Consider the following 14,852-nt stretch of genomic DNA (forward strand, 5'->3'; position numbering starts at 1 on the left):
CAAGCGGAGTGCCCCAAGGGTCAGTCTTGGGGCCAGTTTTCTTCAATATCTTCATTAATGATCTGAAGGATGGCGTGGATTGCACCCTCCGTAAGTTTGAAGATGACACTAAACTGGGAGGAGTGGTAGATACACTGGAGAGTAGGGACAGGATACAGAGGGACCTAGACAAATTAGAGGATTGGGCCAAAAGAAATCTGATGAGGTTCAACAAGGACAAGTGCAGAGTCCTGCACTTAGGACGGAAGAATCCCATGCACTAATACAGACTAGGGACCAAGTGGCTAGGCAGCAGTTCTGCAGAAAAGGACCTAGGGGTTACAGTGGATGAGAAGCTGGATATGAGTCAACAGTGTGCCCTTGTTGCCAAGAAGGTCAACGGCATTTGGGGCTGTATAAGTAGGGGCATTGCCAGCAGATCGAGGGATGTGATCATTCCCCTCTATTCGACATTGGTGAGGCCTCATCTGGAGTACTGTGTCCTGTTTTGGGTCCCACACTACAAGTAGTATGTGGAAAAATTGGAAAGAGTCCAGCGGAGGGCAACAAAAATGATTAGGGGACTGGAGCACATGACTTATGAGGAGAGGCTGAGGGAACTGGGATTATTTAGTCTGCAGAAGAGAAGAAATGAGGGGGGGATTTGATAGCTGTTTTCAACTACCCGAAAGGGGGTTCCAAAGAGGATGGAGCTAGGCTGTTCTCAGTGGTAGCAGATGACAGAACAAGGAGTAATGGTCTCAGGTTGCAGTGGGGGAGGTTTAGGTTGGATATTAGGAAAAACTTTTTCACTAGGAGGGTGGTGAAGCACCTGAATGGGTTACCTAGGGAGGTGGTGGAATCTCCTTCCTTAGAGGTTTTTAAGGCCTGGCTTGAGAAAGCCCTGGCTGGGATGATTTAGTTGGGGATTGGTCCTGGTTTGAGCAGGGGGTTGGACTAGATGACCTCCTGAGGTCCCTTCCAACCCTGATATTCTATGATTCTATGAATGCCAAAGGGAAAAAAAATAGTAAACTGTTACTACGAAACCCAGATACGTACATGCACACAAAAATAACTCTTATTCTTTACTAAAAGTAATTCAAAATGTAAATCACAAGTCAACCCACTGACATGAAAACAGAATTCTCAAGTTTGGAATTAGACTTGTGATCACAGAAGTTGGTATATAAAACCTTTTACCAGTTAACAGATAGAATTTTATTTATCACTTTTCATACTCAATAGCACACATTCTATGATGTATATATTTGGGAGTTAAATGTTTGTTTAAATAAAACAGACACCATGATAAGATCCTGCATGAATGTACACACAAAAAAGTAATGTTAATATACAAGTATCTGTTTCCCCCCCTCTAATAGCACTATAAAAATATATTACTACCATTCCAAGCAACATAACTTGTTCAAGAAAAGAGGTCCCAAACTACTGTAAAGGGGAACAAAGGGGAAGAAGTGGTAAATGCAATTTTGTTAATCTACACACAAAATTGTTGCCTCTCTCACCTCTCAGAAAAGTTTTAACAGATGCTAAAAGTGACGTCTCATACGACAAATATCTCCTTATTTCTACAAAAACACCTATACATTAGTCAGATCAGGACTTTAAGGAACATAGTGTATTTTATTATGCGTTTTCCTTTTATTGTGTGTCTTCACTTAATAAATCATAAGATTCAGTAATTTGCAATGTGTCTCCAAGTCTATACAAGTTAAAATGTTTCTCAGTATTTGCCTGAACCACTTTTCTGTCCCCTAAATAACTGGGACTCAATTGTTTCAATTAAAGTATTTTTCTCTAAGACCATATTTCCCAAACCACGAAAACCTCAGTCTGTGTAGAATGTGTAATGAATACTAAACTGTATCATATTTTTCAGTCAATAGGTGGTGCTGTGTGTAAAATACCTTATTTAAGCTAAACGCTGCCATATCTGGCAGTGCATTAAAGGATCTTATGATAAACACATCGAGTGCGTATAAACAAGCTGTGTAGCCAGTCCATCTCTGATACATGGTGTCCGGAATAAATTAAGAAAAGAATCAGAAGGAGAACAACAACAAAGGTTGAAGGATCTCATGTCATTCTTCAAAGCCCCAGAGAATTTCAGCTTTGACAAATCTTCAGAATAGACAGACTGGAAGTATTTTACAAGATTTCAAATTGCAAACAAACTCCACAAAGAAACTGGAGATATACCTGTATCTTCTCTAATTCATGCTATGGGGAAGAAAGCAGAGAATATTTTTAAATCCTTTGACTTTCCTGAAGACAGTCACAAAGATGACTATGAAAGGGTTCTGGATATGTTTGATGGATACTTTCTATCCCAGAGAAATATGGTTTATGAAAGAGCATGTTTTCATCAAAAAATTAAAAAAAAAAAAAAAAACAGGAAAAAAAAAGGTGAATGTTTTAGAAGAGTTCTGCATACACTGGCTGAAAACTGCGATTTTGGGAATGCAGTATCAGAGACAGTCTGGTTATTGGGGTAACAGATAAAAACCTTTCACAGCAGCTAAAGTTGGAGAGATTTAACCCTAGCCACAGCTATACAGATACAAAGCAGTCACAATCAGTCAAACTGAACAGATGGGCAGGAGCAACTTGAAAAACCTGAAGCTAGCTTAGAAGCTTGATAGACACTTGAGTGTTAAAAGTCATTATTATAAAACTCTTGAAGCAAAGAGAGTAAGAACTATCAGGAGGAACAAATTCCAGCCTACATGCACAAAGTGTGGAAACAGTCATATCCCAAGAGATGATGCATGTCCAGCCAGAGGCTCATATTGTAATATTACATCCATGAAATATGGATTTTGCAGCTCTCTGCCACACCAAAGGATTCAGGGAGTTGACTCATATTACAGACAATTAAGACCCATTGTTTCTGGGATCTATCGCTTGTGAGGTCATAGAGCCTGACTGGAGAATGAAACTGAATATTCATGGCATGACTGTCTTTAAAACTGACACAGGAACTAAAAGTCAGTCATCTCAGAAGGGACTGAGGCTTTGTCTACACTGGAACTTCGTTGGCAAAGCTTTTGTTGTTCAGAGGTGTTAAAAAAACCACACCCTTGAACGACAAAAGTTTTACCGACAAAAAGCACTGGTGTGAACAGTGCTTTGTCGGCAGGGGCACTCTCCTGCCGACAAAGTTGCTGCTGCTCGTTGGAGGTGGACGTTTTTTTGTCAGCAGGAGAGCTCTCTCCTGCCGACAAACAAAAGCTACACATACTGTGCACCTTTTAGCAGCACGGCTGTAGTGGCACAGCTGTGCTGCTAAAAGGTACATAGTGTAGACCAGGGATTGGCAATCTTTGGCACGCAGCCGGTTTGTTTACCTGCTGCGTCCGCAGGTTCGGCCGATCGCGGCTCCCACTGGCCGCGGCTCACCATCCCAGGCCAATGGGGGCTGCGGGAAGCGGTGGCCAGCACATCTCTCGCCCCGCGCCACTTCCCGCAGCCCCCATTGGCCTGGGATGGTGAACCGCGGCCAGTGGGAGCCGCGATCGGCCGAACCTGCGGACGCTGCAGGTAAACAAACTGGCCCGGCCCGCCATGGTGCTTACCCTGGTGGGCCGCGGGCCAAAGGTTGCCGATCCCTGGTGTAGACAAAGCCTTATAATTGCCATCAATCCCTCCCAGAGCTGAAGTCACCTAACAGAGCTCTGACTAGCCCTGAAAGTGTTCTGAACTAAATGGGCCTGTTTACCACAGAAAACTTACGAAGACAAAAGCTATGCATGCCGAGTACATGTGATAAAAGACGAACAACCATCTCAGCTGCAGTGTGGCAGTCAGGATGGGCCAACTGAGAAAGATGGAGGAATTTGATGGAGGATTTGATATTGGACTTTTGAAAGGAGATCCAGTACAAATCAACTTAAGAAAATGCTGACCCATAGAAGGTACAAACACCTCTACCAGAGGGACCTTTTGAATAGACAACCTGCAGATTTATGCAGATTCAGAGGGCATAATTATCTGTTGTGGACTACGGTTCCAGGTATATAGAAATAATGTACTTGAAAGACACAACATGTCACAGTGTTATCAATAAACTGAAGTGCACTTTTGCTCACTTCGGTATTCCAGAACAACTAGTGACAGACAACAGACCACAGTTCACAGCAACAGAATTAAAGTCATTCCAAATGAAATATGTTTTTTGGTCATATTACTAGCAACCCACATTACCCACAAGAGAGTGGATAGGCTGAGAGCTGTACAGACAACCAAGAAAAATCCTATAGCAGGAAGATCTGTTCCTTGCTCTTCTGCATTATAGATCAACACCAAAAGCAGCTATTGGATATAGTTCAGCACAACGGCTGATGGGAAGACAACTCAGAAAAGACAGTTACCTTTTTCCGTAACTGGTGTTCTTCGAGATGTGTTGCTCATGTCCATTCAGCTTAGGGTGTGCGTGTGCTTGCCACATGCACTGGTGCCGGAAGTTTTTTCCCTCAATAGTATCCATAGGGGACCAGCTCCGGCGCCCCCTGGAGTGGCACGCATATGCCGCAATATATAGGGCGCCACCAGCTCCCCCCACCCTCAGTTCCTTCTTGCCGGAAACTCCAACAGTGGGGAAGGAGGGCAGGTTGTGGAATGGACATGAGCAACACATCTTGAAGAAAACAAGTTACGGAAAAAGGTAACTATCTTTTCTTCAAGTGCTTGCTCATGTCCATTCAAGTTAGGTGACTCCCAAGCAGTACCCCTTGGAGTTGGGTAGGAGTTCACAGACATGTAGATTGCAACACAGCTCTGCCGAACCCAGCATCGCCTCTGGCCTGCTGAGTGATGGCATAGTGGGCCGTGAACATGTGCACCAAGGATCATGTCACGGCTAGACAGATGTCCTGGATTGGGAAGTGTGCCAGGAAGGCCGCCGAAGATGCTTGCATGCTGGTCGAGTGGGCTCTGATGATCGGCAGTGGAGGGACTCTTGCCAACTCATAGCAGGGAGGAATGCAAGAGGTGATCCAGTTAGAAATCCTCTGCGTGGACACCGGGAGGCCCTTCATTCTATCAGCTGCAGAGATGAAAAGCTAAATCGACTTACGGAAAGGCTTTGTCCAATCTACGTAGAAAGCCAGGACCCTTCTTATGTCCAAAGCGTGAAGGCGCCTCTCTTCACCAGTCTCATGGGACTCAGGGCAGAAGACTGGAAGGAAGATGTTCTGGCTCATGTGGAAAGTAGACACTACCTTGGGAAAGAAGGCCAGGTGGGGCCGGAGCTGGACCATGTCCTTATAGAAGACCGTGTACGGCGGTTCTGAGGTCAGGGCTCTCAGCTCGGAGACTCGCCTCACCGACGTCACCGCCACCAGGAAAGCAACCTTCCACGATAGATGAGACAGGGAGCACGAGGCCAAAGGCTCAAAGGGCGGGCCCGTGAGCCTGGACAGAGGCAAGGTGAGATCCCACTGAGGGACCTGGGACCGAACTTGTGGAAAAAATCTCGCAAGACCTCTGAGGAACCTGAGGTCCTGACATGTTATATCATGGGAGAACACAGTCTGCCCCTGGATTGATGGATGAAAGGCAGAAATGGCCACCAAATGCACCCTGATAGAGGAGTGTGCCAGGCCCTGGTTCCTCAAATGAAGCAGGTAGTTTAAAATCGACTGCACCGAAGAATGTGAAGGGGAGATGCCCCGTTTGGCCGCCCAGCAGGAGAACCTTGTCCACTTTGCCAGGTAAGTCAGTCTAGTTAAGGGCTTTCTACTCTCGAGTAGGACCTTCTGGACCCCTTTCAAACAGGCCTGTTGCTCAGAGTTCAGCCACACAACATCCAAACCGTAAGGTGGAGAGACGCAAGGTTGGGGTGCAAGAGTCGACCATGATCCTGTGACAGCAGGTCCAGTCAGTTCGACAGGGGCCACTGAGAGATCGCCGACAGGCTTGATAGTGTCCCAAACCAGTGCTGGCAAGGCCACACCGGGATGATCATGATAACCTGAGCCTTGTCTCTATTGATTTTCTCTAGGACTTTGCTGCTGAGTGGTATCAGAGGGAACCACTGCTGCACAGTATACTAGAACATGATTAACAATGTATGGAATGTATACACATACACACACACACACACACACACACACACACAATATAATTACCACAGTTTAGTAATGCTAAATAAGTGGAAATTAATGTGATGCTAATAATGATGGATCATAATGATGGATTGAAAATGTTCCCTTTGTTCCTGTGGGAGACGTTCAATAAAATAATTGAACTTGCTACAGGTGACATGGTTGTATTTAGCAAGAATCCCCTGGTAATTTCAGAATTTCAGAGTAGCAGAGGAGTAGCTCTTGTGACCAAAAATGTCCAAGCACTTTTAGTCTTTGTTATGAGGGCCGTTTTCAAACGATGTTGCCTGTTGCATTCATTCACCACATCTACAACCAAAGAGATGGGGCAGCGTGTGAAAACAAAAACTCTGAACGCCTAGCCAGAACACAGTATTTGCCATCTGCTCTCTTACAGAATCAGAGGAGCAGTGGCCAGGGTTTGCCAAATTGTCTTCGAAACTCCAATAATGCCTCATTTGTAGGTAAAGCCACTCGTGGAATTTTGTGTATGAAGAATATCCAACAACCTATGTTGGGTCTCCTGGATTTCTTCTAATGGTATTTGCAGAGTATCAGTCACTCTCTTCATCAAGTTCTGAAACTTTGAAATCATCTATAGTAGGTGGAGGGGGGGGGAGGAGGAAACAGGAGAGTGCTGTCTGTGGGATTCCGAGAGTTCAGTGCCTTGGAGAACTGCTGGCAGTAGGCTGCTCAAGGATCTCAATATGGCCATTTGGGAAGGCCAGAGATACCAAGAAAGATGAGGAACAGTTTGAGACTGCCTGTGTTTTGAAGTGTTCCTCAAGGAGACAGATTCATGGGAATCAGACCTGGGTTGATAATCAAAGGAGCCTTGTATGGAAATTTGTGAGTCAGAAGAGCTGTCTTCTGCATAGTCCAGAATGGGGGCAGACAATGGTGGAGTACTAGGAAGTGTCTGTCTGTCCACATGGGTACCAGGGAAACACTAGCAATTGTTATTGATAATAACTGGTATCAATTGTTGATTGATTGAACGATAGATAATGTACTGGAGATAATTCTGGTTGTGATACTGGAAGTCTTGCTGAACTCAACAAGAGGGCACTCAGGTTCATCAGAGATTAATAAGCTTCTGGAGAATCAAAACTGCTTCAGTACTGAGTGAATCTGTGCAGAAACTAGACGAGTCTCAGATGTAGGAGGCTCTGGTGCAGAGTGCACTAATGTCAGCTGAACGACTGATCTGGGTACTGAAGCAGCAGCAGAGGTCTGATACCAGTCAGCTCTGTGTCCTTGGGGAACCAGGGCGCAGTATCCAGCCTGTCTGACTCATGAAAGCACATTCCCCCCCACCCCCAGCCTCTGCTTGAACCAAAACCGATCAGAGAAAAGACTTGCAGAGAGCAGTGAAGGGCAGTGGGAGACACACCTAAACCCCTCCTGACAAGGTGACAGAATGAAGGCAACTCCCCTAGCCTCATTGGCATCAAAGATGGGACAAGGAGGCATCTCCATTAGCATACCGAATGGAGAACAGAGATTCCAAGGCAAGAACCGCACTGAACTCTGAGACCAGAAAAGCAGGGAATCACTGCATCACTGGGAATCTCTGCTCCAGATGTTAATGAACCTACGCCTGCCCACACCCACTCAGCAGTTATCAGACCAATTCTAGTAATGAATCTTTGATTGATATCCAAAATACCAAAGCAGCCTAACTGCATTGTGAGCTCCCTGGAAGAAAAAACACGCATAGCTAGGAGTGATCAGCCCCTATTGTCTAGCCCAGGGGTCGGCAACCTCTGGCACGTGGTTCGCCAGGGTCAGCCCCCTGGCGGGTCAGGCCAGTTTGTTTACCTGCCGCATCTAGCCTAAAGAAAACCCTTGAGTCATCAGTTTACCCATAAACAAATCTAGTGTTCTCCCTTGAACCATTGTGGTTTCCCTACAAAAAAACCTACCCACACTCCAGTAAGTGTTCTGATGCATGGATCCAAACTCTGCATTAGTTCCACTGGGGATTTCATCTTCTCCTGTCTGATCATGCTGGGGGCTCTGCCTGTCTCCAGCACTCAGGATCCTGAGCTACCACCATCACCTGGGAACCCTGAACAATTCAAGCTTCAGAGAATGGGTGAGATGCAGCTCTCTCTCTTTCTCTGTTTTCTTTTCTACCTCAGGTATAACTTTCTAACCTTGACTTGTTTTCTATATATGACTTTTGTAACCTTTAATAATGTAACTGTTATGTTGGTTTAGGCTCTTCTTGTGTAGTTATCACTATTATTCAATAAATAACTTGTCTGGTTAAGCTAGTTGCTTCCCTCTCTCTCTCTGAACTTTACTCTTTTGTGTTTTTAACTTCCCCATTTACTCTGCAGCAACGCTTCTCTTACCTAAGCTAAAGATCTCTGTAGCGCCCAAAAATACTGTGGGGTTTGCTCATCAAGTGGGTTACTACCAGTACAATTGTAACATGAAAGTGGGGATAGGGACGTGCTTAACCTGTGATATACGAGGGTGACAGCTTGGAAGTGCTGCTTGACCCAGACTACTGAGTCGAGGGGCATATAAGGGTGGCAGCCTGAATGTGCTGCTTGACCCAGTCTGCGGAGTCCGGGGGCATAGAAGGGTGGCAGCCTGAAAGTGTTCAACCCAGCCTGCTCAGGCATACTCTATTCCAATGCGGTACCTGCGGCATATAAGGGTTGCAGCTTGAAAGTGCTGCTTGGCAGCCCACTCAGAGAGCGAGTGTGTGTGTGTGTGGGGGGGGGGGGGATGCTGGGGCAACCCAGCCCTGGGGAACCTCGGTCCTGCAGGATAGCTCCATTGGGAGGGGACTTGCAGAAGGGAGAAGTAGAGCTCCATATGAAAACACAAGTGACAAAGGCAGTACATTAATAGAATTACAGAACCCCCCCCCCCAAAGAGTAACCCTAATAAATGAGCGTACCCCAAAGTAACGGGGAAATCTGGTAACAGGTCTCAGATAGTATCATCTTCCTCAGCGCAGAATTTTTAGAGTCTCAGACACCTCAATCATGCTTCAGTTATATCAAGGTATGTTTTGGTACCAGGTGATGGGTACCGTGGGTTTTAGAGGTACTTGAGAATTTCAGAGTAGAGGGACCCCTGGTACTGAGACCACTTGGAACCTTCACTTGGAGGTTTTTGGTACAGCAGGTCTCTTAGGGCCAGGTTCTTTTTGAGGAGATTTAGATAGCCTTTTGGCTGGAGACTTCACATTGTCAGCACTGCAGATCTCTCCCCCACAGGTCTGGAAGGTAATAAAGGTGCAGAGGTTGGTGGGGGACTGTGGTCACTTCAAAACTGCGGTCGGAGGGTCAGAGGGTAGAGGATCGCTATTATGATGTAGGATGGAGAGAGCATTCCATCATGAGGAGACAAAACTTTATCTCCCTGTCTTTCCTGAAACATCTCTTGAATCCTGAGCAAACCTTACACTTCGATTGCATTTGAGTACCCCCTAAACAGTGGATACAGTGCGAGTGGCCATCACTAACGGGGAAGGACTCCCAGCAAGTGAGGCAATGTTTGAAACCTGGGGATTTAGGTACGCCCAAAGGAAAAGGAAAAGAAAGCTCCTTCAGAGAAGGTGGGTTCTCACCTGAAGGGGGTGTGGGGAAGGGGAGAGGCTAAAAGCCTAAGTTTATAGAAAAAAAAAAAAACTAAACCAATATAAAACCTATAAAAACCTAAACTAATATAGGTAAACTAACTACCAAGAGCAAGTGAGGTAAGTGGCTGCACAAGTGGGCACCACTAGATACTCCGCCTGACGCCAAGGAAGTTGAGAAGAAATGGAGTGTGGTTTGTCTGCCATAGCCCTATACATCCTTGGTATGGGGCATGAGGATACCTAGGGTGCATACCTACTGCTGAAGAAAATCTCTGATCGAAGGTGCATAAGATGCATGCGCACCTCAAGTGGAGCAGCCATAGTGACATTATTCAAAGAAGTGCATATAGGTGGGTTTATTATTTTGTCTACATTTGTGTGTTTCTTGTACTATTAAATAAAGAGTAATGGTGTCTTAGAATCTTGTGCCATGTCTTTTGGCTTATACGATCAACATGCCCCTGAAGAAGAAAATGGTAAAAGTGCCCACATGGCTGGAATTCTGGGAGGACATGTTTAAGCTCCTGGGAAGCTTAAAAGGTCAGCACTGGTCCCCAGTGATTAGGCAGTTGAACTGCAGTGTCTCAGCGCTCAGAAGGGGGTGCTAGACAGAGGATTTAAACCCTGAAAGCATGCTCAGAAATGCCAAGCCGGGGCAGTGCCTGGATTTATGTTTAGATTCTGGAGGCTTAAAGCACCTGGGGTCTAATGAGATGGATCTCATCAGCAGTCTGCTGAGGGTGCAAGAGTGGGAGCTCGACTAGATCTGTGACACTCCCTTGAGTATATTACTCTTATTGCTGATGTTAATCATGCTGGCTTTCCAAGTTCCAGTGGCATCTTATAACAGCATGGATTCAAATTCCTAGCTGCCAGTTAAACTGCGCCTGTACTTTGTATACATAACAAACACTGCTCAGCATCTCTCTTTGGTCTAATTAGAGAACTTAATATAAAAACAAATAATGGTATAAAGTGGTCCTCTACACAACTCCTAGTAAGAATTTAGAATTCCAGGGAGTTCCCATTAACAGAACAGAGGATTGCATCCCATTCTAAGAAATAAAGATGAAGAAACCACACCCTTTGTGTTGTGACAAAGGAAAACGTTTACTTACATCCAAATAACCCCTTACCTGCTGCTTGTTGCCTTTTCGAGTTAACATGACAAATGGCATTGTGTCTCCCGACTCAGATTCTCCTTCCCCACCACCCAAGGGTGGACCCTTCTTTAGCTGACTCTTGAGATGCAGGGGAATAGCAACATCCAGCTGATGTACTTTCACAGATTCTCCACTCCGTTGCTAAAGAGAAAGGGGATGCAAAATGCTCGAGGCAATCACATGCTAAAAATATGAAAGCTTTGTTGTTTTCACAATTCATTTTTAATAAAAAAATGTCAATTACCTTCTAAAATAACAGAGCTATACACATGCGTACAGTCTCATTAAAATGTATTTTGTTTCCTCTGAGTTCCTACATTTCTTACCCTCTTATATTCATTACGTAGAATTGAGAACATTGCAGAATGCTATTTTAGAAGACAATGAGAAAATATACTCAATTTTAAAGGGATTTGTGAATGATTTTTAAAATTAAAGAAACAATTCAATTAAAATTGGATATAATATTAAGATCAGTAATTCTGGATTCAGATTTTTTGTAATATTCCAGTTACTCTATTATTGATACAGTGCTTGCAACAGAGTAGCAAATTATTCTCCAGATGTCATCTGTTTTGTTTTTATTTTAGCCATTGATATGCTATGTAAATTCAAATGGCAGCAACATTTATAATGCTTAACATCCTATGTATGGATAATCACGTGATGCATAAAGCCAAAAATGGCAGAGTATCTGTGTAATAGGCTTTATCTTTATTGAGCAGTCAGTTGAAAGAATCAATTAGCATCTCCATATATTTATTGGGCAGAAGAAAACAATTTACAGCTGCTTTACTAAAAGCAATTCTCCTCCAGTCATACTACTTCCATTCCTTAATCACTGATTCTTGAAACAGTACTTGAGCTCATTTTATAGAGTTCCTATATGATCACTAACTGCTCCTTCCACACTGTCCTCGGAAATTTCCATCCTTCCACAGAAGTCACTAAGAAATTCAAATGAGGTTAAGGCATTATTTTCTATTCTGTTCCCCTGGCCAGGCTCTGTTTTCTCAAAATGGCCACTGCCTTATCTGTAATTTTAAAAATGTTTGTATTGCATCCCTCTACTAACAGATTCAACATATTTAATTGATCAGATACATCAATTAAGTATGCCACATTAAATAGCCAATGTGGGACTGCAAACATTTTCTGCATAGTCACCTTCCAGAAATACAAATATCTCATTTCTGAGCTTTAAAAAATAACCAGCTCAAAACGTTTCCTCTTGATATGACTTCTACATAAGTAAGAAAAAGGATCTATTTGCACTCAGAACACATCTCCAGTCACAAGCCATATTGAAAGCATCTGGAATTGAGTGTTCTGATAGAAATACTATAATTTAGCAGTTTTACAGCATTTGACAAGGTTGTATTAAGTTCAGGAAAAATTTTTTGTATTGAGTCTACTTTACTAAAGTGGGTGAACAGATCTGACTCTTGTTAAAAGGCCACTTACATTGCCTGTTTTAGAAGATGCACCATCAGCAAAGAATTAATTATGTCCCACTGAATATTACAAGAGTGAAAACGTACTCCCTAGCAGCATGTTTGAATTAGTCTGTATAATAAAATACCTCCCCAAAATATCACTAGCATTCAAACAAACAAGTAAAAACTATAACTCCCGCCACTCCAGCAACATCACTAGGCTCATCAAGAAGACATGAGAATTTCTTTGTATATCTTTTCAGTCAATTAGGATGGCACCATCCAAAGGCCAATTCATCTCTGTGGTGCCTGGCAGTACTACTGGAAGAGCAGAAGCAATTTAATATTGCCTTTTTATCTAAGCGTCACAATTAATAATCAGGATATTATCAAACAGCAGACCCAAGACTGAATCTTGGATTCTCTCTCCCTTCCGGAGCTGGCAGGATGGGTGCATCTCAAAAGCACACCTGCTGGTCAGTAAAGCACAGGATTAATAGAGCTCCATTTAGCATTCGGAGCTGCAGGATATTTGTAATGACAGGAGAGGGAGTAAAGATTAAGGGGGGAAAGGGAGGCTTTCGTGAAAGCACAGGATTGAGCCAAACCACCTCAGCATCCAAGACTGATTTTCATGACTGTTCTTCCCACCTCAAAAGGCCCCTACCTAAGAAGGTGGGCAGAAGGCCTGGTATCTCAAAAAAGCCTCATAGCAGTTGTGCAGAATTAAGAAAGCCTAGCACTGGAGGAAGGCAGCCAAAAACAGAGTATGAAAAAAACCCAACCACATCCCATGGTGCAAGCAGCTCCACGTTAACCACTTATTTCAGAATCAACTATGCAGTAAAGGGACTTATTTAATCCAAGACAATAACAAGGACTAATACCTGAAGATTCTCCAGCATCATTTTATCCAATGCTTGAATGAAGTCCTCATCCTCTACACAAGGAACATGTTTAAGTCCTCCTCCTTTAATCATTACTTCCTGGTATAGAAGACAAATATTCTGTTACATTAATTTCAGCAGCAGTGAAGTTCAGGATGGATCTGAATTACTAAGAAAATTACTCTGCTTGTATCTCTGACAAAATTTGTCATGGCTTTAGTTTAAAAAAAAATTGTTGAAGGAAAAAAAATGTTAAAATGGATTTGCCCAGTTTAGGAATTTTGGTGTTTACTGCTCTAATGTTTACTAACATTGATCACTGCCTAAAAACTGTGATGATTTGCAATATGTTGCAATACAGTTGGCACATTGATTTGTATTTATTTTAGACATCATGCCTACAATATATACAAAATAATATTCTCTCCCCATCTGCAACTGATTGATTTGGCTGTATTTCTTAGATTGGAGAATTAGAATGCTTATTCAGAGGGGACTGCCCTTAAATATTTGTAAAGCACACACATATAGCAGGTACTACTATCAATAGTAATCATCATCCATTCATGGGACAGCTGATGTAAGGGCACACTGATGCAATGAGACCCTAGTTAGTTATCTACAGAGAGGCTTTGTGGTTGTTTGGCATATTGTTCTTGAGAACACATTTTAGTCTATGATAATTTTTATTCTTTTTAAGTGGAACAAAACTGTAGACCTAACAATATTAAATAAGACACTCAGCTCAGTGGGGGGCCAATTGGTTCTGCCTCTGCACCACCATCCAGTGAGGCAGCAGCAGAATGTTTCAAGACCAACAACCTCAGCAGTCTCTCCTGAATCTCTTGCACAACATCCTCCTTTCCACTCTCCAACAGCTGAATGACCTCCTTGGGTGCCCTCTCTGGGCTAAAGGCTCCATTTCATTAACGTCAGAATAGCTGAGTAGTACTAAGCAAATGCCATCACCCAAGAGACCGTGGCATCAAAGGCTGTATAAATAGGCCCTCATTCTCCATCACACCTGTTTCTGCCCCTGGCAATGGTGCTGCTTGTTTCCATGATCCAAGTGACTGTCATTTGGTGTGTCTTTTTGATCTGAATGGAGGTAATCAGAATATAACACAGCAAATACCTCAATATGCTACTTTCTCAGATGTTACCACAGCACATCTGTGGTAACATTTGGGGTGATCATTCACCATCTTACTATTAGACCACACTCCCAGGCACACAGCTGGATGACCAGGTTTGATGTGGTTGCTTTTGATGGTGAGATAACAACACCCCCCCATCATTTCTTCACTGCTGCTTTTTGTTTGTTTGTCCTGCCTCCTTATTATAATTCTGTGACTCAAAGGAGAATCTAATCTACTTTACCATGTCAATTTGCTGGAAATATTCGTTACCTCAATAGCATGTCAAAACTTTCCCTCTTTTTTAGCAGTCCACTCAGTGTTTTCACAATGGCTATGAAATCTCTTCCAATGTGAATGAACATTTTCATGACTACTTGTGACACTTTCACTTTCCTAAAAGAGTCTTGTAAGCAAAAGCGTTTGTACGAATGTCTGTGAAAATCAAACATTAAGGAGTTGCAAATGTCAAAGTGAACTTGGTTTTTATTTGAAAGAACATTTGTGAATATTTTTAGT

General features: G+C 43.3%; 1 protein-coding gene across 1 annotated transcript in view; it reads right to left on the reverse strand.

Moving 5' to 3' along the window:
- The window catches only part of UPF2 (UPF2 regulator of nonsense mediated mRNA decay), a 110,981-nt gene that overhangs the window by 12,398 nt on the left and 83,731 nt on the right, over window positions 1-14,852 (reverse strand). Inside the window, exons 18-19 of the mRNA XM_065404731.1 lie at window positions 13,198-13,296; window positions 10,848-11,015 (exon numbers count right to left, since the gene is read on the reverse strand). Of these exons, the coding sequence (XP_065260803.1) occupies window positions 10,848-11,015; window positions 13,198-13,296 (267 nt within the window). The remainder of the gene's footprint in view (window positions 1-10,847; window positions 11,016-13,197; window positions 13,297-14,852) is intronic.

This window comes from Emys orbicularis, chromosome 1 (genome assembly GCF_028017835.1).
Source record: "Emys orbicularis isolate rEmyOrb1 chromosome 1, rEmyOrb1.hap1, whole genome shotgun sequence".
NCBI lineage: Eukaryota > Metazoa > Chordata > Testudines > Emydidae > Emys > Emys orbicularis.